The sequence below is a fragment of the Dreissena polymorpha genome, chromosome 5, assembly GCF_020536995.1.
Source record: "Dreissena polymorpha isolate Duluth1 chromosome 5, UMN_Dpol_1.0, whole genome shotgun sequence".
Taxonomy (NCBI): domain Eukaryota; kingdom Metazoa; phylum Mollusca; class Bivalvia; order Myida; family Dreissenidae; genus Dreissena; species Dreissena polymorpha.
In genome coordinates this window covers 121,920,062-121,942,554 of record NC_068359.1, presented here as the reverse complement: position 1 = coordinate 121,942,554, position 22,493 = coordinate 121,920,062, and the positions used below count along the sequence as shown (strand labels likewise).

The 22,493-nt window shown below is 35.2% G+C and overlaps 2 protein-coding genes across 3 annotated transcripts; both read right to left on the bottom strand.

The window, feature by feature from the left end:
• Positions 1-212: 212 nt before the first annotated feature.
• On the bottom strand, positions 213-7,751 carry LOC127831795 (uncharacterized). Its single transcript, XM_052356865.1, has 4 exons — positions 7,508-7,751; positions 6,452-6,515; positions 5,495-6,227; positions 213-3,938 (listed from the first exon to the last, which is right to left on the bottom strand). The coding sequence occupies exon 4, from the start codon at positions 1,777-1,779 to the stop codon at positions 808-810; it is 972 nt and encodes a 323-aa protein (XP_052212825.1). The 5' UTR covers positions 1,780-3,938; positions 5,495-6,227; positions 6,452-6,515; positions 7,508-7,751; the 3' UTR covers positions 213-807.
• A 2,815-nt stretch (positions 7,752-10,566) lies between these two features.
• On the bottom strand, positions 10,567-22,044 carry LOC127880486 (galectin-4-like). Of its 2 annotated transcripts, none has more exons than XM_052427774.1 (9): positions 21,938-22,044; positions 19,273-19,361; positions 18,616-18,703; positions 18,059-18,178; positions 17,586-17,720; positions 16,950-16,997; positions 12,868-12,953; positions 12,072-12,285; positions 10,567-11,549 (listed from the first exon to the last, which is right to left on the bottom strand). In XM_052427774.1, exons 2-9 carry the CDS (start codon positions 19,332-19,334, stop codon positions 11,433-11,435), a joined length of 870 nt encoding a protein of 289 aa, XP_052283734.1. In that variant the 5' UTR covers positions 19,335-19,361; positions 21,938-22,044; the 3' UTR covers positions 10,567-11,432. The 2 variants fall into 2 exon arrangements, with proteins under 2 accessions (XP_052283734.1, XP_052283733.1); XM_052427773.1 differs by lacking the exon at positions 21,938-22,044 and adding an exon at positions 21,636-21,900.
• Positions 22,045-22,493: the final 449 nt, after the last annotated feature.

The window sequence follows — 22,493 nt, the reverse complement described above, 5'->3', positions numbered from 1 at the left end:
CCCAATATAACGCTAGAGCTGCAAAGAGATATTCAAATAAATGAACCAGTCCATAGGCAAATTCAATTTCAATATTTAAGGAAAGTTTCATAAGAAACGTTTTGATTACCAGCCCAGGGAAATAAATTTAGTGTGTCTGAAAGAGCGCGATTCCATGCATTGAAGAAACGAATATCTTTCCAAGATGAAATACGGAATGAATACGAAGATACATCAGTGCATACAGTTTTATTTGGTTTTCCATCAAAGGCATTATTCACAAATATTTTAGCTAATAATTTCAAGCAATATAATTTATATGCATGTGAATCATGATCATTTAAATTAAGTAAAAAAAGAACCAAAAACTGTTTTCAAAGCTATGTATAGTGGGCAATAATAAAGATAAACTTAACAAATACACATATATACGGAACAGTAAAATGCAACAACGTATGACTGGAAAACTCATGTTAACACCGACACTGAAGTTTCAAACTCACAACTAATTAACTTTTGTAAATGGGCCGTCTCATGTTACACAATGCTGAGCACACCATGACAATGTCATAAATGTGTCCAATCATTTGCACTGGCACCTCGTTCACTAAAATTCGAAATGTTGTCAGTCTTCTAATTACTTGTTCGATAAATATACGCAGATTGGCAATGTTCTTTGTCTTCTGCACGCTGGCAATGGGCATCTGAGATTGACCGCGTTGTTTTCCAAGTGGTACATAAAGATTTAAATTGCGTTCAGCACATTTACGGGCAATCCTAAATCCTTTGTCTTTCATTACCATACTTTCAGGTGACTTTTTTTTCCAGTTAGCCACATTCCAAGGTAAATGTTGTGTCTGTTGTCCTACCTATAACCGCCTGGCTTACAAATGATATGGAACTGTTTGGAGTGCATGCAACTAAAATTTTCAACGTATTATGATGTTTGTAGTCGCTGCATGTGTTGCTCTGATAGTGAGTGTCTTTCGCTGTCTCAATACAAATCTCGGTGAAGTCGATAATGGATTGCAGATCAGAGAGTTTCTTAAAGCGCTGGGGTTTAGTAGCAATTAAAGTTTCTTCATCAGGAATGTACACCATTTTTTCCAACACAAGTCTCAATGTTCTCAACCATGTACAAAATATTCTAGAACACAGAGTTTCTGAAATGTTAAATCGTATCGCCAAGTCCTTATTTAAAAGTCCTAATCGTAATTTCATCAAAGTCATTAGAAGTTGGCTTTTTGAACTGAGTTTCCAGTTATTTCTGGCTGATTTTAATGTTCTTAATTTCTTTGGCACTGAAACAAAACCCCGCCACTTCCTTGTCACATATGGGGCAACTATAGCATGGAGTTTATTGAAAACCCTTATTGTTTTTAATCCTGTTAAAAAGCTTGTATCTTTGTCAGTCCTCAGCAGCCTGTCAGTATAGACTGTGCTCTTCAATGAAGACACTCGATTCTTCAGTGCACAAAACTCCCCTTTCAGTCTCTTTATCTCCATAGACTGCTCGTTCACTTTTTTCACCAGTCCAAGCAGAACCGCAAGAACCACCAAAACGGCTGGAACGAATGTCTTACATTTCGGGAGGGTTGTAATTGCTGAATCTTCAACGATCGGAGTAGCAGTCAAAATTTCCTCGGGTTTCTTGACAAATCGCTGGTTCAGCCTGACTAGCCTGTTCGCCTCTATATATCGTCCACAATCCAGTAACATGTACAAGGTTTCAATCATAAAAGAGCTTTTATGTATAAAAAAGATCTTATATACTCTCTTTAAGGAATACCAATTGTGCATATTTTGTATTAATTGTTTAATACGGCTGATCGTTGACGTTAACTACTGAATTATTAAGACAAACCAGTTCCTTACTACACGCCACTATTTAAATTTCAAGCGCGGCAGAATAAAGCGCATCACTTTAAGGCGGATGCATATATACACCGGTAGATATCAGACAAATTAGTAACAACGCTGCCTTCCATAAAAACCGGCGAAGGATCTATCTCACTATTCCACTCATGTGTCCCCTTATCTCCTGCAGGATGATATCCGATACAAAACACCACCATCTTCTCATTCTAACATTTCATGTATCTTACAAGCTCACTCAGTTCCATCCTTTTTTAGCACTTTGATTTATTATTACTGTAACATTCTATCGCCAATACCCATCAGATTATTTACAGCACAGCCTTCCTCGATCATCCGTAGTTTAATCTCCGTAACTATCTCCCCCCAATGTCTCTTTATACCTGTAGGACAGCATCAGTCATATCCACAACTCCGTTCTCAATGCATCCCCCATTCGGTTTAACATCTCCAGACTCACCATCTCCAGCTCCATCCTTTTCGTGCTGAACCACAGCATCGGCTCTGGGGAGGCGACTACAGCCTGTCGTATCTTAGGCAATCTCAGTAATACCCTCGGACCTTCTGCCATCATAGCCCTTAATGACTTCTACCCATTGACTTTGCTGCTAGTCCGTCAAACCACTGGCTGCCATCAAATTCCTTTCTGGAATCATGTAATATGACAGTTGTTGTGTGACAATAGCAGTCCTTAGTTCTCTCAGTCGTCATGAAGCCAGTCAAAAAAAAAACTCTGAGCATTGTTTTGTGGGTTACTCTCAGCTTGCCATAGTATGATATTTTTCATCACGTATGATGTTATTTCTTTCTTAAGAGGCATTAACACATCTTTGACGATCAGTTTTAGCATAACATACACTTTCGTGTGTGTGTCATTAAGTTGATTCATAAGTTCCGACTCTCCGGTGTTAAAGCAAATCCTCCATTCCATGTGCTTGAATTCACTTTCCTTAAAATCCACCGCTGTTACATAAGTTCCTAGCGGTATGACTTTCTGAACTAAGACCGGTGACGGCCAATGACGGGGTGTGGAAGCCCATCTCTGTAAGATGCTTGGGCAATGACATCGTAGTGCGAATACACTGTCCGTGTGAAGCTCACCTCCTATTGGCGTCGGTAGCGACGGCCCCGCTCGTTCATGGTTTACCACTGATGAATTTGTATATGGATCTTCCGAAATTTCATCAAGAAATAAACCACTACTTAAAAGAACGTCTTCATGTCCATTATCACACAAAGCATCGTGGATTATTTTCAAATGTCTACGCGCTAGTCTCGCTAAAAACAGTCTACAGTGTCCTGAATAAGCACGTGTATCCATCATGAACACTCCTATGCCGTCAGGAATGGTGCGAAGATTTATACCATCTTCCACACAGAGGACACCGTTCACAACGAGTAACGAGTCACGGTCGCTCTCATAAGGTTATATTACACTAATTCCGATTCCCATAGGGTCCCATTATTAAACTGACAACTTTCACAGCATTTTTCTTGCCTTTTCGACGTATCAATTTTTCCGAACCTGGTATCATTTTAAAGATGGATCTGTTATCTTCCAATAATTGCAATAAAAAACATACCGTCTCGCAACTTCTAAGAAAGTAAATCGCTGTCGAATGAACCCACCGTAGAAAAACGTGTTTCGGAATCCTAATTTCGACAAAAGCCCCACACAATAGAAAACACACCCTCAAAAATTCATCTTTTAAGTTAGCTTCCAATCCAAGGCATCAAAGTACTCCAGACACATACAGGATATTACAAATAACCACAAAAGACATGTCTCACATTGTTAAATGGCTTATATTCAAAAAGAGAAAAGGAACTCTTTAGAAATAGGCACTACTTTCGAATGGACCACGGAGGGATACACAATGATTTAGTGTAATGTAACCATAACAGAAGGTAAGCCCCTCTGCCTTGCTGCCAGCTGTGATTATAGTTATTAGATTACTATGTCGTGCACTTATCAAGCTATCACGCTCCTTGTATTTCTCAACCCGCCACCGTCTGATCTGCTAACCGTATCCCAGCCGAGTCATTATGCTGAAGATCTCCATGGACACACTTTCGACATAATTCTGAAAATAAAATAACTCTTACAGTCAGCTTACAACGCACAATAGTTTTTTTTTTATTTTGAACGATAAATCCACCAATATACATTTTCCGGAAGTTGATTGAAATGTGTTTCGGATGAATTTCAAGTTTTGTTTATTTATAAATACAGTGTTATGCATTCTGATATATACGATGTTACTTAATATTTCGGTATTGAATAATACAAAAAACAATGCAAATACAAATCAATGAACAAAGTATTTTTACTTATGTGTTAGTCATGTGTTGTATAAAATTACAATATAATTAACATTACGTTTCATAAGTAGTGTTGATACACGCATAGACTCACAATTGAAATTTGGATAATAATTAGGAATATTCATAAAATGACATTTTTATACTTAAAAAGTAATATATTTGCAGTATGGATACTCATAATAGATATATCGGCTTTTGAAAAGGTAAAAAGAAACGTATTTGTATTGAACATTAATATAGCTGTAGTATGGATACGTCTAATACATATATTGGCAAATATTCGTTAACAGAAATGCTTTAGACGGAAAACTGCAGAAAGTCTTTCTGGAAGTTTCAATATGATAAACATATTAAATACGGTCGAGTCTGTTTCCACCTTAGATGTTTATTAATAAATTTTTGGTTACTAGAACTCCAGTCAATATGGAAGTACTTATATTATAGAAATGGATTAATTTCACAAAATCTGACATAGAATAAATATCATGAGAACATGTTAATAAATCAACAAATGGAAATTACGCGTCTAACACACGTTCAATGCGCAGAAATGCCACAAACAATTGTAATAAAAATAGGCTATCAGCAGATATTAACGTGCTAACTGTTATGTCATTTTGTTCATGAAACCAAAATTATCGAAATATAATAGGAATTTCAATAATTATACCTTTGATCATTGAGCCTATAACTCACTCGCATGCACCTAAATCAGGCTGTTACGACATTTACAGTCTTATGAGATATACATATGGTATAAACGAGCTTAAGATGTATTTACGAGCGGAACATTTTTAACAAGTACAATGCTTTTATTTCGGACTGTTTATTAAAAAAATATTGTTTAACTTTGGTAATTCTACAAATGGAAATATCTACCAGTAAAGTCCTTGCACAAGTACCTAAAGGCTTTTATAGTTTGGTTTCTTATTAACCAAAAATAACATTTCTTAAATCTTATCATTGATTTTATAGGGATAAAACATGTGTACTCAAACATTTTCAAAATTTGAGAATTTAGTCCGTTTCCTAAATATATGTTTGACTGTTAGGTGTGATTTTAGTGTTGGGTGCACGTGAAATTTGAGTCTCTTTCATGTTCGGACAATAATAATGTGGTAGTCCACATATTAATTCATAAATATCCAATTATCTGTACACGAAAAATAATAAAGTATATGTTAAGTGTTAAAATGTGTTATTTTGACGCGGCCTCTAAAACGAACTTATTACAAATGGCGATTATACAGCGCCAAATTAGTTCGCAAATATACCCTGCGACTGTCTTTGGTGCAACCATTATTTGCAGACTTACCTGAGACTGATGATTGTGACTGAGATCGCTTTCAGATTCTAACTCTGCACACCCGATACTATGTCGCACCAAAGGAGTCGAAACTTTAACTTCTGCTGCAGCAGAAATAAATGCTGCTCGAGAAGCATTTAAATGACCAGCAAAATTTCTGCCCGAGCAGGAATTTTTTCTGCTGCAGCAGAAAAATCCTACTCGTCCAGCATTTATTTTTAGAATAAGCCATTAAACGCGTCAGCCAATCAAATTTGAGCTTACAAACGGATGACATAAGCTACCTCTACGGAAACGAAATAGACCTTACAATAACTTAAGAAAAACTGCAACAAACTCATAATCAGTATTTTAATCAATTATTATTAAAATCTCATACTTTTCCGTAGTTGTTCATATATTAATTATTAAGCTTTAAAGTCATGTAGGAACATGCAAAAGTGAAATTTGGTTGATCAATTTCTCGAACGTTACATGATTTATTTTTTTAATCTGATTCTGATTGGATAATGCCATAATCTAAAAATAAATGCTGGTTGAGCAGGATTTTACTGCTGCAGCATCTAAAATGTTGCTCGAGCAGCAAATTGCTGCCCGAGCAGCATGTAGATGCTGCTCGAGTAGCATTTTACTGCTCGAGCAGCATTTTAAATACTGCTCCAGCAGCATTTTTTTCTGCTGCAGCAGCACTTGAAGTTTCGACCCCTTTGGTGCGCCATACGATACCGCCTTCCGCGATTTTCTGAAAGTAAATCGGATTTTCTGAAATTAAATCGGATTTTTTTATAGGAAAATATGGAATTCCTTATATTCTATAAAAGGCAAAATACACGTTCATGTTTTGTTTTGATTGAAATAAAAGGTTTAATCGTTCGGATAACCACGCATCAAACGTTACACAAATGTTGTAATCAATCTATAACTTATGTTGCATGACATATCATATGAAGTAGTCTTAGTACCTACCTGAATATTTAAACGCGTTAGTGTCTCATATTCCGTAGGTTCATAATGAGCTGCCTATGGAAAACTGAAAAGGAACGATGTTTCAACAAACGGGTTTAGAGTCAAGACAATATAGACATGGTACATGAAGTATCAATAATTCTGTTGTTAAAAAAACAACAAGTTAACAACGGTGGTTCTTCTTATATACGAACAAATAGTCTAAGGTACAAAACAATAGCGGTACTACTTATAGACGAATAAATAGTATGAGTAAAGCCAAAATCAATACTGATGTTAAAACTAAGCGGGTATTCCCCGCTGTGATATTATTTAACTATTTTAAGAAACACTAGTTTGAACTTGCATTCACATATGAGGTTCGGTCTGGGAAAACCAGACTTAATGCATGTGCCTTAAGTCTGCAGAGACTAATCAGGGACGAAACTTTCAGCCTTAATAAGATTTTCGTTAAGAAAAGACTTCCATAAACAAAAAAATTCCATAGCAGCGGAAAGTGTCTTCCCTGACATTGCCGTGCGGACTGCACAGGCTAATCTGTGACGATACTTGACGCACATGCATTAAACCCTGTTTTCAAAGAGCGCCTCATATGAAGTAACAAGACAAAGATACCATATCACCCTCGACTAAATAAAACTGATTATAGATCACAAGCAAAAGTTAAGGTAAGTTAGTTTTTAATAATGTTTAAACATGTCTTGCACTTTTGATTTCAAGATCCATTCTGAGTTATAAATTCGATGTGTTAAAAATGTTCACGTGCAATTATAAATTATTTTTTACAGCAACGCCGATTTGAATTTGACAAATTGTTAGGTTTCACCTAAAACAACTGACACAAGCAAACACACATTAAAAGTTCAGTTATACAAATTACATGTTTATTAAAAGTCTGCACTTTCGATTTCAAGGTTAAAACAAAGAAATTATATTAAATTGTTCGATGGGCTCTCAATTTACGTTCGCAGTTATACATGTAATTGATATTTGCTTATATGATAGTTTTTTATCAATACTTATATAAACTAAGAAGATGAGAATCAATCTACTTACGGAACAAAAGGAATGAAACTTCCCCTGTATGTTAGACCCGCTTAACTACTTCCGTCCTCGTTTAAGTGAAATCTCCTAGCAGAGCTGTCGGCCCGTGATCCCACGTGAAAATTTACCAAATGGATTTTTTCTATGATAATATTTTTATCAACCAATTATATAAATAATATGGGATACATCACCTGGCCCGATTTTGTCCAATAATCACATCTGATGTATACAATGCGTAAAGTTTAACTGGAATAACTAAAGCTTTTGAGTACGGAAGCTTATTGGGACCAGTTAAAATTAAAATAAAATGATGTTAAGTTGTTATCACGCGAAAAAATGCGTTTATGTACGTAATAACGCAAACAAACGCATTAAAAAGCTAATAATCGTTTAATAAAGTATAATAAATACGTTAGAACGTAAAACATGGCTTAATAACGAGAACTAAAGGGATAATAATTCAATATCAATGTGCATTTATAAGGGTTTGTACGTTTTACACCTTGCACGATTAAATCTAAATTGCAAGTGGTACTGAGAGGCTTTCGTACTTGAGATCTAAGCCCCGCAGTGGTTTTGAATTAAAAATATGACACGTTTAAAATGAAGATTACAGCGAAAATAACATAAATACTAGTTCGTGCAGGACACTGTTTAATTAAAGTTATTATACTTTTCAATAGTGATACGAACAAATGAAATACATGAACTCGACTTAAGCCAGTTATTCGATATTCATATTATTTAGAAATCGGATCAAGACGCCTTTACAATTAAGTTGGTTCGGTTTGAAAACTATTGCGCATCCGTTTTCATGAACACGATCTTATTTCACATCTCTATATTGATAATTCCAATATATGTATCAAGTTGTATACCGCTATATTATATTACCTTAACTATGTAACTTCGAGCAGTTGTCTACTTTACAATTCTGTAAGTTGAACACTGTGACTTGCATATATAAACAATATTCTTATTCTTCAATTCATGTATATATTTATTGCTGTTTGCATCGTTCATCTCTATATTGATAATTCCAATATATGTATCCAGTTGTAAACCGCTATATTATATTACCTTAACGATGTAACTGCGAGCGGTTGTCTAATTTGCAATACTGTAAGTTGTACATTGTGACTTGCATATATAAACAATATATTTATTCTTCAATTCATGTATACATGTATTTCTGTTTATGTATTAATGGCAGTTTGTGTATTTTTCATAACGCAGTATTTAGCGCTTGTATACAATGCAATATTGTACACCATGCAATATAATCTGTTATATATATTGATTATGTACGGTATGGAGGGGGATGCCCTCGACCCCCACATACCTATTGACGAGGCAAATAAAATATATAGAACGAATTTTTTTTTTCTTCACACGCATCAAACGTTATTGATATAAGTAAATTACAATAATGACTTGTACTACATTTTCAGGTAATGGTTGTTGGCCAAGAGTTTTTTTTTTAATTCACCAGCGTCGTTCATCCATCACTTGTGCGGAGAGTGAATTTTTGGTTCAGCTCTGATGCTGACTATGCCATGATTAGACGCATAGAGTTCACGAAGATGCCATGACACGCGTTATACAATGGACATATACATGTTTTGTTTTTAATCGATTTGTAAAATGATAATGGATTTTTTCGAATAACCTCACATTTTAATTAAGGTAAAACGGATACTAAATGAAAAGTCTATACTTATTTTAAGTTAATGATAATAACTATTTGAAAGTATTTAATCAATATGTATTCACACAAATTCTCTTATTGTTTGGAAATGTTTGGTTACATTTTTTAAAGACAGTGTGTGCTTGATACACCCCAAGTTTTCTATCTTTTTTGTTTATTTTTAAGATATGAAGGTTACCATTAACGTTGACTTAGAAACTAACCTTTGCTAGTTTCAACAACTCATGCTGTGTTCTTAAGTCATACATCATATATATTATATTGGTTGAGTGGTTTCTATTCGAACTGTGAAATAAATGAAAATATTTTCCTTACTCATGTGCGCTGTTCCAATCATAACATCAAGTTTGCTGTGCCAATCTGAAATATTTCTAGTGCCTTACTCACTTACGCTATTCCGATCTTATATCTTTCAAGTGCCCTAGCTCATGTGTACTTTTCTGATCGAAACTAAGTCAAGATCAATAAGACAGTTGTGCTTTCGTATCCTATCTCTATGTAGTGCCTTTGTTTTGTTTTCATGTATCATACCTGATTCATACGTTACTTAGCTGTGACGTGCCCATCAGTTTCAGTCTTTACTCAGTTTTGTTGTGCCTAACACAATTGTTTCAATAGACTTTATTGCCAGTATTTACGTTGGCCTTCCATATCATAAATATTTCCCGTGTCCTCAATCAGTTGTGCTTTGCATATCATTTTGTTTCAAGTACACGTATTCAGTTGCGTTTGACTTATTGAATAGTTTTGAGCTGATATATTAAATGTCGTATGTCTGTTTTGCAGCATGAATAACTGCTTCGTTTCGTTGCAGTTATATTTTTCATCTTAAATTTAAGCCGTTGAAGCTTTCTCTATAACAAGTTGTCAGACAATGATTTACGGTTGGTAACCCTCGCAAACATTAACCATACTGTTCTTCAGAATTTTTTTTATTTTCGTAACAATGAAAAACTCCTTATTACTATGTTGTCAAATCACTCATTAAACGCGTTCATGAATCAATACGAGTGTAAGCAAATGAAAAACATCAAGCATCATTTATGAGTTCACAAGTATCTATGTTCTGATGCAAAATATGTGTTTACAATTCAAAACAATATAGTTGGGTGTCACCTTTCCTTGTTTTTGTTCAATGTACGCAAGATGGTTACCAGCTCGTAGACTGCTAATTAGAATCAATTAAATTTTAAAACTCAACATATTGTGTTGTAAATTAAAGCCACGTACTTATAAAGGGCGTTTATAACAAGCACCTTTCAATTTCATGACAAATCGGTTTAAGATATGCATCGCAAAGCGAATTCAAATCAATGATCAATCATCTGGTAACTGAACAGTTTTAACAAACACCACCATGTTCCTGTGTCAAAACTATTTATTTCCTCAACGTCATATCGAAATATAAGTACTCGTCGAGTACAACCATCATTTAATCAATAGATATCTCCACAAGGGGCGTTTGAATATTGTCTACGGAAACTGAAGCAACGTATTATGAGAAAAGAAGTCATTTTGTCCTCGAAAAATAGCTGATTTTCCCCTGAAATTGAATCTTGCTGCATCAGAAAATAAAGCTACGTTTTGTCCAACATTGAGAAACATATTTTTGGATTTTGATAAGATTTGTGTAATAGCTAGGGTGTCAGCTGTTCTCTACTTCCCACGATTCAGAATTATTAGTGTTCTATAGATCTAAATACATCAAGTATTGCTTGTTCTTCCCAGGGAAAAAACTCGAAGGTGTCTTGTTTTATACAATCGATTAAAAATAAAAATGCATCAATTACGTGAGATTTGCAACATTAAACCAATGGAAACAGATAAAGAAAACAGATCTTTTTTTATTGTGAACCTGTAATATACTTAGGAAATACACGTAGTATGTAATTCGTTTAAAGGTCTTGAAATATAGAAATTTTACAATTAATGAAAATAATTATATTCGATAAACGATGGGTATAAATACATCATAGCTCAAAACAATTTCACTGACAAACAAAAATGCATGGGATGCGACGTCACTTTAAAAAAAATATTTTAATAACGTATAACTATTGACTGTTATTCATTCATCATATAACATGTTTACACTTATCATCATTGCCATCAACATACCAAATCACACAAATACGTACATAAAGTGTATATGTCCAAAGAATTGTTTTACACACTTACGCTTGATTTATTATACATATTTTGTGAAACGTTATGATGTCAGTGACCTTACTGGAAGCGCACTTGCGTGATTCTCACGTCGCCGTCGATTCTCAGAAACGTGAATTTGCCCAGTGGCTGCAGTCTGTGGTTGTATTCCAATAGATGGTTGTTGTTCACGGCGACCTTCAACGACAAAAAGAGTGCGTTTAAAACATACAATATAACGTATATTCCTAATAATTAATCAATCTTTCAAAGCACTGGAACTCTTATATAAGTCTTAGCTACGCCACCACAAAAAAAAATAATTTATTTTTGAAAAATAGTTTTTTTAACATATAAAATGCCAACGAGTTCCTGTTATTTCAACCAATACTATACTTTGACCATGTACTTATATTCGTAATCAACAAGTCAACCGTTTGCTTGATCTTTATAAGATAGAGACACATGCACTCTCTATAACGATAAGTTTGCATTAACGTAAATATCAGCATGCATTAAGGTAGAAATAAGAATGCCTCAAAGTAGAAATCTCAGTGTATTTATTAAGTAAAACTAAGATTTCTTGAAAGATTGCTTTTAGATTGTGATCAGATTGCAAACACACTAAAATTAGATTGCAAACTCATAAGAAATAGCCCAAAGGCGATAACATATTGCAGCATAAGTACTTAACAGAACGCGTTAAAAGGATTCCCAGACCTTAAAGCAGTACTGTTCCACAAGGATAATCATCTCAAAGAAGGCGTTCGGGGCCACGGGGAAATAACTGACAGCACGTTCTTCTGCTTGCCAGATATTGTTCTGCTTCGAGTTGCGCACAATCACGTTACGGTCTGAACCGAAGTTGAACCGGAAGTCGCACGTGAAGGCGTTATCTGGTCCATCGGGTGAGCTTTCAATGTTAATGTTGAATCTAAGGATTAAAACAAAGCCGCGTTTCCTTACGTTCTTATAAGACATGTAACATACTAGTTGTTATCTGGAACGCCATTATTTTGAAAAAAGAAAATCTGACGCAGTTCATGTAAGTGGTCTTTTGAGCACATACAAAACCGATGAACGTCATTTCCAAGTGCAAGTCTTAAATAGTATTGCAGATTAATTGCAATATAATTTACATTGGTGGAAACGTCTGTTGTTAAATAGTCGTAATTGTTTAAACTATTCTTTTAAAACTTAAATTCCCCACGTATCAAAACAAACCTTTCACTTTACCGACTAACGGCAAACTGTAACTTAAAACCGATGTTCATTAATCGATGGTCGAGAATAACAGTGGTTTATCTTACATACAAACTTGAAGCAGAAGAACGCAAAACTCCACATTATTGGATTATTTCATCGGAAAAAAACAACAACACGGTAGTGACATACCTAAATATACATACAATTTGTTAGTGTTGTGATGATTGTAAAACAACACCATATTTAGAAATGTATACAATTCAAGTATTTAACCTTATATCGCTGATTGCAATGGACACTTATGACTAACCTGCTTGGTTTGGCATTGGGGATACCACTGATGAAGATCATTTTTCCCGGGTAGATTGACCCCATGTTGTGAACAAACGGCGTCGGCTGAAAAGACAATCATAGGGTAAATGTTAATATATCTGCTGCATATCAGGGTTCGCCAAAACTTGAAAAATCTGTCAGTCATTCGGACTGACAGTCTTGAAATTTTTGTCAGTCCGAAACAGTTTCTGTCAGTCCCACTGTCCGGTTAAACTATAACAACAAATCACAACAAAAGAAGTACCTTTTAGATGTTAATTGGTTTTGATCACATTAAAATGCAATAAAAACATGTCCAATGTCGATATAATTAAATAATTATTATATTGATAATAAACCACATATAATTATAAACCAAAGGCATACTTTTAGACTTCTTTTTGTCAAACTGTTTTTTAGCATCCACAGCTCTACAAATCCGTGTTCTTGAAAAGTTAGGGTGACATCCAATCAAGTTTGACTTAAATGCACACACCCATTCACACTACTTTGGATGATTTCAATTTCTGTTTATTAGCCCATTCACAAGGTCTAAAACAACACCGATTGTTAAAATATTTTCTCTTAGCTGAGGTGGTTGATTTCCAGGTTCAATTAAATGAATGTATTTCACACCTATTTCTTGATAGAAAGGCCCATGATAATTACCACCATTCATTCTTGTTGTCTGAAATAACACAAAACATATTGCTACAAACTATCAACAACAAATCAACACATAAATATCTCTATGTCCGAATTTTAAAATATCCGAAATATAGTACATCGGGTGAAAAATCTAATTTTGATTTCAGAAACTGTTAGTATGTAAATTAAAATATATCCTTCCCAGAACAATATAATAAGGAAACTATTTAACAGAAATGCTCACAAATGCCTGTTGAAACAAGTTTTCATGCGGTTTTTGTTGTGGAGAAATTAAATGGAACAAACAAAATGGCGGACGCACTCAGTTGCTTTTTTTAACAAAGACCATTGATTTTGAACTCGGATGTGATAGTTAATTCTAATCCAACTTAAAACATCAAAATGAAGGTAAGAATAAAAGGATTTTGACAGAAGTTTAACAAAAAGCATTTACCTTCTATTAATCCAATAGCACATTATACAATTTGAGTGATCTTTTTGAAACCATTTTTCATCCGATTGTGTCGGTCAGTCGGACCGATTATCTTAAATCACTTGTCGGTCCTGAGAAAAATTTGCCGGTCAGGACCGGCGGACCGACGGTTTTGGCGAACCCTGGCATATGTTTTTATGATAAGATGATGGTCTTAAAGTTTGAAAACAATACCGAAGACACGTATATAAATAGCCGATATTGACATATTCATTATATAAAGCGTGTGGGCATTAACGCCAGCTTAGGCAAATGTTTTGACTATTCGCTTGCGAACATATCTCTCGACTTTTAATGTTATGCTAAAGAAATCGAACTGCAAATGATGTTTGAGAGCAATACTGGCATATCTTGGTATATGTTGACATTTGATGGTAATGCCGAACACACTTGAGTGTATACCGGACAATTGATTCTTTTTTTAAAGCTATTTATACCTTAATGTGTTTGTAACATGTGTCTCCACGATACGATGCGAGTGTGGATTACATAGGAGATTCATTTTATCCTACAGCTTAATGATTATATATAAAAAATATATCCGACACCTAACCTTATCAAATGGCTAGTACATGTACATAGGGACTACTTTTTTGACCTTTGACCTCTTTTTAGAGTTTAAACGCAGTGAAGACTTGTAGACGATTTAAGTAGTTAAAATGTATCAAGATATTTAATGAGCATTTTATTGATCAAATAAAAAAGGAACATGTATATGTTCTTGTTATTTTATTAAATTGTTATCAATAACAATAATCATAACAATAAACTAAATTTAAAGAAAATAAATCACTATTTATCAAATCAATATACCGTATATAAATAATTTATCAATCCAAATCTAGCGTTTCTTTAAATTCGTTAAGCATAAATGAAAAATTCTAAACTCAACGGGGAAACGAACTTATGTCTCCCGCATGGTAACCAGACACTATTAACGCTACGCTTAGAAGCTTTCACAATTCCTCATATGTTAGAAAAGAGCTTATTGTAATACACAGCTAGACATTATTTCCCTTAAATTGTTCTTTTCGAAGTTAATCGATATTGACTTAAAAGGGTTATTTCTTTGATGAATAAGTCGTTCTTTGTCAGTCGATCAAAGAATGTCTGTCCACAAAGAATTGCCTGCTTACAGCAAGTGCGTTTAAATGAAAAAAGATTAATGAATATTAAGATTAAGAAATGTGCATTGTAATATGTAAATATTAGCAATATTGTCATGTAATGTTCTCTTTATTGAAGCAAACAAAGCTGGACGAAAGCAAGAATGGTAATTTTGGTAAGTAAAACAAGAACCAGTGGATGTTTGGCATGATTTGTATGCCAGTTGGTAAACATGTGAAAAAAAGATGAGTTGTTTTGTAGACCGAAATAAATAATATTGGCGGGGACGATGCTTGACGATTAAATAAAAAATGTCAGCATGTTTGTATTTTGCAGTGGTAAAACTAGAATGTTAGTTTTAACAAAATCGTCTGTGCACTGCTTGACTGTGTTACAATTGGAAAGCTGATTAAATTTGAAGCGAGGCATATAGCGATATTTTGTCTTGTTACTCGGATTGTGCGAGGATTTTTTGGGGACTATTTCGAGTGGCGTTAACAGAAACGATCACAAACTATTTTAATATAAATACGCAAGGTTAGATTTAGTTAATTGAATCAGTGTTTTCTATTGTTTTAGCAATGAAATACTGTTTTTATTGCATCGGGAACAAAATAAAAAAATATTGCAGGTTAAATCGAATACTATGGTAGTGTGGTTGTGAACTTGAATTTATCCGACTCACACAGAAAGGCTTACACGGCTCGGCATGCCTCGCCATGTATACCTTTCTTCTACTCGTCGGATAAATTCACGTCGTATACAATCACACTGACATAGTACTCGCTATCTTTCGTAACAACAGTAATTCGGTCTATATAAATAAAGCATAACACTTGTTGGAATAGTTATTGTTCGGGATCTTTAATTCATTAATCGGTCTTCCCACTAACCTCCCACGAAAATATGTGTCGCACGAGTCAAGCGAATCGTGCACCATGTCGATTAGGAAGATATATAATTATTATATAAAAAACGTTATATAACATGTTCGGAAAAACGTGTAAAGATATGCACGTCTGTATGTTTCTTCCATCTTCGCTTTAACAATTTCTATCTTTATCTTATTTCTCATATTGTACCTTTGAATTTGATTTGTCTACTTAACCGTCGACTCGGGACTTGGTAATTGTGCGCGCCACTCATTTCACTTGAAACTACAGCTTTTTTTTTAATGATGAAGGTTTATTTAATTATTTGTGCTACTGGATATGATTTTCAGTCTTGTTAAAATTCATCTTATTTTTCAATGTTTTTACAATGTGACTAAAGCATAAATAAACCCTTCCATTAATTCAACAATAACAAACTGATTTGCAATATATAAACGCCAAATACAATAGAAGTTCCAAATTACTTTTCATTGCATTCTATACCGAAAACGTGCCAGAGACGGTACTGAGTAACCACTTCGAAGAGTGTGTATATTTCGAAGTTAATGAGGTTCTTTTCTTATTGTGTAGACACTTGGTATGCCCCAGCACACCTGCATAATTGACTAGAAATAAGAAATTTAATTTATGGCAGCAAGCTATTTCGTTTTTACCTGGTGGGTATGTGGGGAGGGGGCGGAGTACCCGCAGGAAACCACATATGTCCGGTATGGTGACTGCCAATCAAAATCGCTTGCTTTCTAGCATTGGGATAGGACTCGGGTTGCTGAGGTGCGGGGCGCGTATAACCACCATTAAGCTTAAAACGGACACCACGTCGAGAAAATTTAGCGCTTATCATCAAATGTGCCCCATGAATTATGGTGGCAGAGAAATGATAGAGATATGCTCTGAAAGAGTAATATTATTTCGCGGAGGTTGAAGACCGGCTACACTTACCGGATTAAGGATCGGCCCAACAGGTCCCACGCCGGGATATCCAGTCGCCTGAAACACGAGTCTTGCAGCGTCAACCATGTCAACTGCCCGAAAATGAATAGTCTAACTTTTAAAAACTGGTGTATTTCGTCACAGAAACTACGTCACACGAGATACGTCATAGGTTGCGCAATCAGTTGACCGAAAATAAAGGTAAGGGAAGCTGGTATTGTGATACGTTTTAGTGAAAGAACAAATGAGATGCTATGTATTATAAACGATATGATACGACAGACCTAAGTCGGACGTGTATAATAAGCTCTAGCCGCTTTATCGGTAACGGACCGATTATATACGTCAGGGCCAGCTACATGTAGATCTATGCCGCATGTTTTTGTCTCTATATACTGTAATTTAAATAGCTTACGCATATTCTCCCAAGTTTTTCTAATAACCATATTTTTGAGAACAAATAAGGACTTAACGCTGAATTACGCGGCAAAAGAACATTCAACTTCAAATTTGTTGCAGAAAAAAAACATCTTTGATGTTCTTCTACGGCTATGCAGAACAAGCCGCATGTCGTTCACGAGGTTTATTGCGATATCTTCAAAATCAAACAATAACTTCTGTGTTCTATGTAACGACATATCTTACCGGATGTGGATATCCCATAGGCGCCTCGAAAACAATCTCCCGGATACGGATCCCCTGTTCCACGGAGATATGGCTCACTCGGTTTAGCGGGATGCGGTGGTTGTAGTCGCAGAAGGGGCGACCGTCCACTTTCACCTGCGGATGGAAAAGGGATTAACAAGCTTTAATTGTCTAATCGATGAACTCTTCCTAAAATGTACTCCCCTAATCGATGAACTCCTTACAATAGTTACTTTCATCATCGGTTAATTCCTTGCAACAGTTTGTTCCCTTATCGGTGAACTGCTTGCAACTGTTACAGATACTTCCCTAACCTTTGAACTCATCGCAACAGTCACTTCCCTTTTCAGATAACTTCTTGCAACGGTTACTTCCCTTAGTTCAGACAATTAAATTTATTAAAGCTTGAAAGCAGACACATAAACTTACTCAACAGCCATAAAAGACGACCAACCTCACCATCCATCACTCACCGTGTAGTGCCCAGCATGTATCACAATGGAAACGTCAACAGAAGCGCCGTGCCGGAAAGGGAAACCTCCGTGACGCTCTTCCGGTCCCCAAGAGCCGCTTTGGAGACTGTTCCGGACCACCTGAAAGAGCCCGTTTGCCTTGCTATCTCCATTAGTTAATATGACACAAATCTCGTTAAAAAATTATTAATGCGTGACCAGGTACAATTAACAAAAGCAATATTAACTACTTTAAATAGCACAAAGAAACGCTATGGAAGTGACAAAAAGGGCGAGTATGCCAGGGTCATTACCGGTATGTAAATAATTTGTAAGTTAAGTTTTTGCTTATTGAAGAAACATAACTGTCAATTAAGCTCAGGTAAGGTTTGACTCATTAGACAATGATCCATATGAACATCTCCACTCTTGATTATTGTCGTATGCTCAATGGCGGGCCCTAAGAAAACCATTGATTTAACTTGCTTGTGTGTTTTAATGTTTCGGTATAAAGACGGAAACATCAGCAAAGTTGAACTGCATTCCACAAATATGTAGCATACATGCAAACCCCTAACCTGATTCTCGCTGAAGCGCGGGTTGAAGGCCAGTGCACAGTCGCTCCTGGGGTCTGTACTGCCGCCACACTGCAGGCTGATAAGGAACCTGCGGAATCGAGAAACCATCTGGGGTCAGTATTAAGAAACAATAAATCACACGGATGCAGCTAAAACACATTCTGATCAGGAACAAGGGATACAAGTCAGTATGCGGCCAGAATACGGGCTGATTGGAAACATGTCAGATGAGACATGTATCGGTCAAGAATACATACAACGGCACTCATTGACTCGGTATTATCGGGAGTCGCCGGTTTTTTACCCAAATCGCGGAACTAACCTACGATCTTTCGAAACAATCTAAGTATACCTATTATTTATAAAAAAAACTTTAAACGATAAACATTATGCTTAAAATGCCATTAATATCGTTTCAAATAAATTAAATGTACGTTATTAAGCAGTCATAATATTGATGTAACACTAGTATACAATAGTAAATGACACTGCATTTTTTCATGAAAAACGGTTTTAAAAGATTGCATTTATGATTTAATCGATGAACAACTAAATCTTTTAACAAGGAAACATTTCTGTACAAACTTGAAATAAGCTGTGTATTACAAAGCTAAAACGGTGACATGCAGTTACTATTGATTTTTGTTCTACATTTACCCCGCATGGTGCTTCTCCGTGGTACCCCTCACGTGAATAGTGGCGCCATCTGCCATCCCCATGTTAATGGGGCCCACGTACGGGGTTGACTGCAAATAACCATTATTATTATGATTATTATCAAGTAAGGGCACTTGAAAGGAAACGAAAGTTGTATTTGCGAACTGTTGGCCATTTGATCGTGACCCAGCTATACACTTGAAGGAATTGTGAGTGGGATTTATTATACAACACGTTTTCATTACGATGTTTTATGATATATTTGCATTCAAAGTATTAAAATGAAAAAGTAAACAGCTGTATAAATTTCTTTGGATAGCTTTAGTTTATTGCAATGAATCACTTACGCTGGCTGTAATATACGCGTATACTTATTTACAGCAAGTCACCTCGTGTAAGACTACCTATATAAAGAGTCAAACCTAGCTGGAAGGAAGTTGCACAGCCTTATTATAACAACATGTTTTTCTTAAGTTGCCATTCCTTATTTTCTTCCTTTCAATCCTTTTCTTTATTCCTAGTTTGCTAGACGCATTCTTCTATAATAACCACATCACACGATCATATTGTTACACTAAGAGGCAAAATGTCACTTTTGTTATAAACGGGAAGAATTTTTTTTTTGTAATTATACGGCAGACATAGGACTTTTCAGTCAAATTAAACTAAATCTTCCTGCCCTGTTGCTCGAATATACATTACACAATGTAAAATACACAATAAATGTCACATGAACTTTGATAAAGCCAATTTGTAAAACGATATCGTGAAGCTATTTACAGTTTAATTTTAACATGATACTTGGAGCTTCCTTTAACAAAACACTCATTTTCCGATGTAAAATCATTGTTAACTGAAGTACTGCAACTGATCATAGCATAGTGAAAGATAGTTCGCAATTGAATTGCAAAAATATTTATTAAATAAAATTTTGATATATTTTTTTTCGCATACTCGTTATTTGTCGATAAATATATACATCGTTTTCGTTATGATGCGTGGTTATTAAACTCGTGGTCTTTTTCCTACACACTAACTTTAATCGTTGTCTATTGTCCGATAAACAACACAAAATTGAAAATTAATTATTAAAGTTATTTTTAAATAAATTGTATATGCGATAAAGTGCAAAAATAAACCGATATTTATAAAACATTTATTCAATTTAACCATGATACTCCACCATGATCTCCATATAGACGATGGACAAAACTACCGTTGTAAATTTTCTTATTAACAACACAGAAAAAGTCCAGAACCCGAGCATACAAAAACACGTAGTAAAGAAGTCATTTATTAAAACAAAAAATGTATGCAGTATATAAAAACGAGCAAACTATCGCTCATGACTAAGAAAAACAAGTAAGAGTTATAAGTTTTGATCAGTGAACCAACAAAATGACCCAGTTACATGGAAATGACGCACATAAACCGTAACCAGAGCATTATGCCGACCCCGACAGAAATGAGATGTATAGTTTGACACATTCAATAAATGAACCTCGCTCTGTAAAAACGGGTTTTGAGGCATGTTCGTAAAGTGTCGTTCCAGATAAGCCCGTACAGTCCAGTCCGCACAGGCAAAAACGACGAAACTTTCCGCGTTAACTGGATATTAGCAATTAAGTGACTTCCTTTAACCGAAAAATACCACAAAAGCGGCAAAGTCGTCACTGATAAGCCTGTGTGGACTGCAAAAGCGTATCTGGGACGAAACTATATGCATATGCATTAAGCCCAGTTTTCCCAGAGCGAGGCTCAAATGGTTGAGCTGATGAATGTTTAGTGTAGCTATGTTTATTTTGTAAAAGTACACAATATAAAATGTTCAAACGTATCGGCTATCATTATTGTAATGTTCTTTAGATTTAACTCATATCTGCATTTTGCTCGCTTAATCATGCCTACTAGATTACATAACAAAACGTTTTACAGGATGTTGGATAAGAATATAGTCTAGAATGAATTGCTCATTTTCAGAAAATACATACATTTACAGAAAAGCAGCACGCAATAAGCGCACTTCAAAACATAATTTGAGGAGTGTTTCCGGATTTTAACGTGACATTTGTGGTTAAAATCGGTTTTTTTACAACAAGACATGCAGTAAAATCTGCATGGCAAATGATAACAAGACTCAGGCATATTTCGATACTGAATGAAGTAGAAAACAGTTATTGAGTTAACACACGCCTGACACGGTATGCACGGATCATCGTTATTTACAAACTGTAACATCTAGGCTAGAATGTTCGCAAAAATCGATATTAATAACAATATATTGATATAAGAACACTTTCTGCTCAATATTTTATATGTACATGCACAGTAAAGCTAGATAATAAAAGAACATTGACACTCACCGGATTTCTGATTATATTCGCCATCACCGCAAGCTGTTTACTAGTACGTTTGCAATGTTTGCATATCGCATACACAGACGGTAAAATTTATGTCGTCTGCTTAAATTTCTTGCATAGCGTAGCCAGGCATAACGTCCGCATAAAAAATGAATGATTCCGTGCAGTCAAGTCCAAGTTAGACGATGTTTATGATTTTAATTATAAAGTTTTTTTCCCTTTAATGTTTATCTAAAAACATGTATTTAACGTTCACTTATGTAGAAATTGCACTGATTTTCATGCAATTAGAACAAATCACTTACTTTAAATCCTTCCAGATATGAACGGATTTATGATGTGACGACAGTGATAACCGTTAGACCACATGAAAGGCGATCGTGGTGAGGACTTTGGAAGTGTTGTCAGCCTTTGCGCTCAGTGATTTCATTGTCTAGTTGTGCATAAGATTTGCATTTATTTAAATATTGAATTCTCTCCTTAAAGGGATCTTTTCACGCTTTGGTAAATTGACAAAATTGAAAAAAATTGTTTCAGATTCGTAAGTTTTCGTTTTAGTTATGATATTTGTGAGGAAACAGTAATACTGAACATTAACCATGCTCTAATATAGCCATTATATGCATCTTTTGACGATTTTAAAACCTAAAAATTATAAAGCGTTGCAACGCGAAACGATTGAACAATTTGGAGAGTTCTGTTTTTGTCGTTAAATTTTGTGAAACTACGAAGATTGCTTATATGAGGTATAAAATACTTCAAGAATGTGTACTCGGCGGAATAGCTCAGTAGGCTAAAGCGTTTTTACTTCAGGACTCTGGCAGGACTCCAGGGGTCACTGGTTCGAAACCTGCTCCGGGC

What these genes read in the sequence shown, in the direction of transcription:
- LOC127831795 (XM_052356865.1), bottom strand. Translation starts at nt 1,779, where the DNA reads ATGCACAATTGGTATTCCTTAAAGAGAGTATATAAGATCTTTTTTATA.
- LOC127880486 (XM_052427773.1), bottom strand. Translation starts at nt 21,659, where the DNA reads ATGGCGAATATAATCAGAAATCCG. An exon ending in TACATGCTGGGCACTACACG is followed by an intron (nt 17,721 to 18,058) that starts GTGAGTGATGGA and finishes TTCCATCCGCAG; the next exon opens with GTGAAAGTGGACGGTCGCCC. An exon ending in TTGGGCCGATCCTTAATCCG is followed by an intron (nt 12,954 to 16,949) that starts GTAAGTGTAGCC and finishes TTGTCTTTTCAG; the next exon opens with CCGACGCCGTTTGTTCACAA.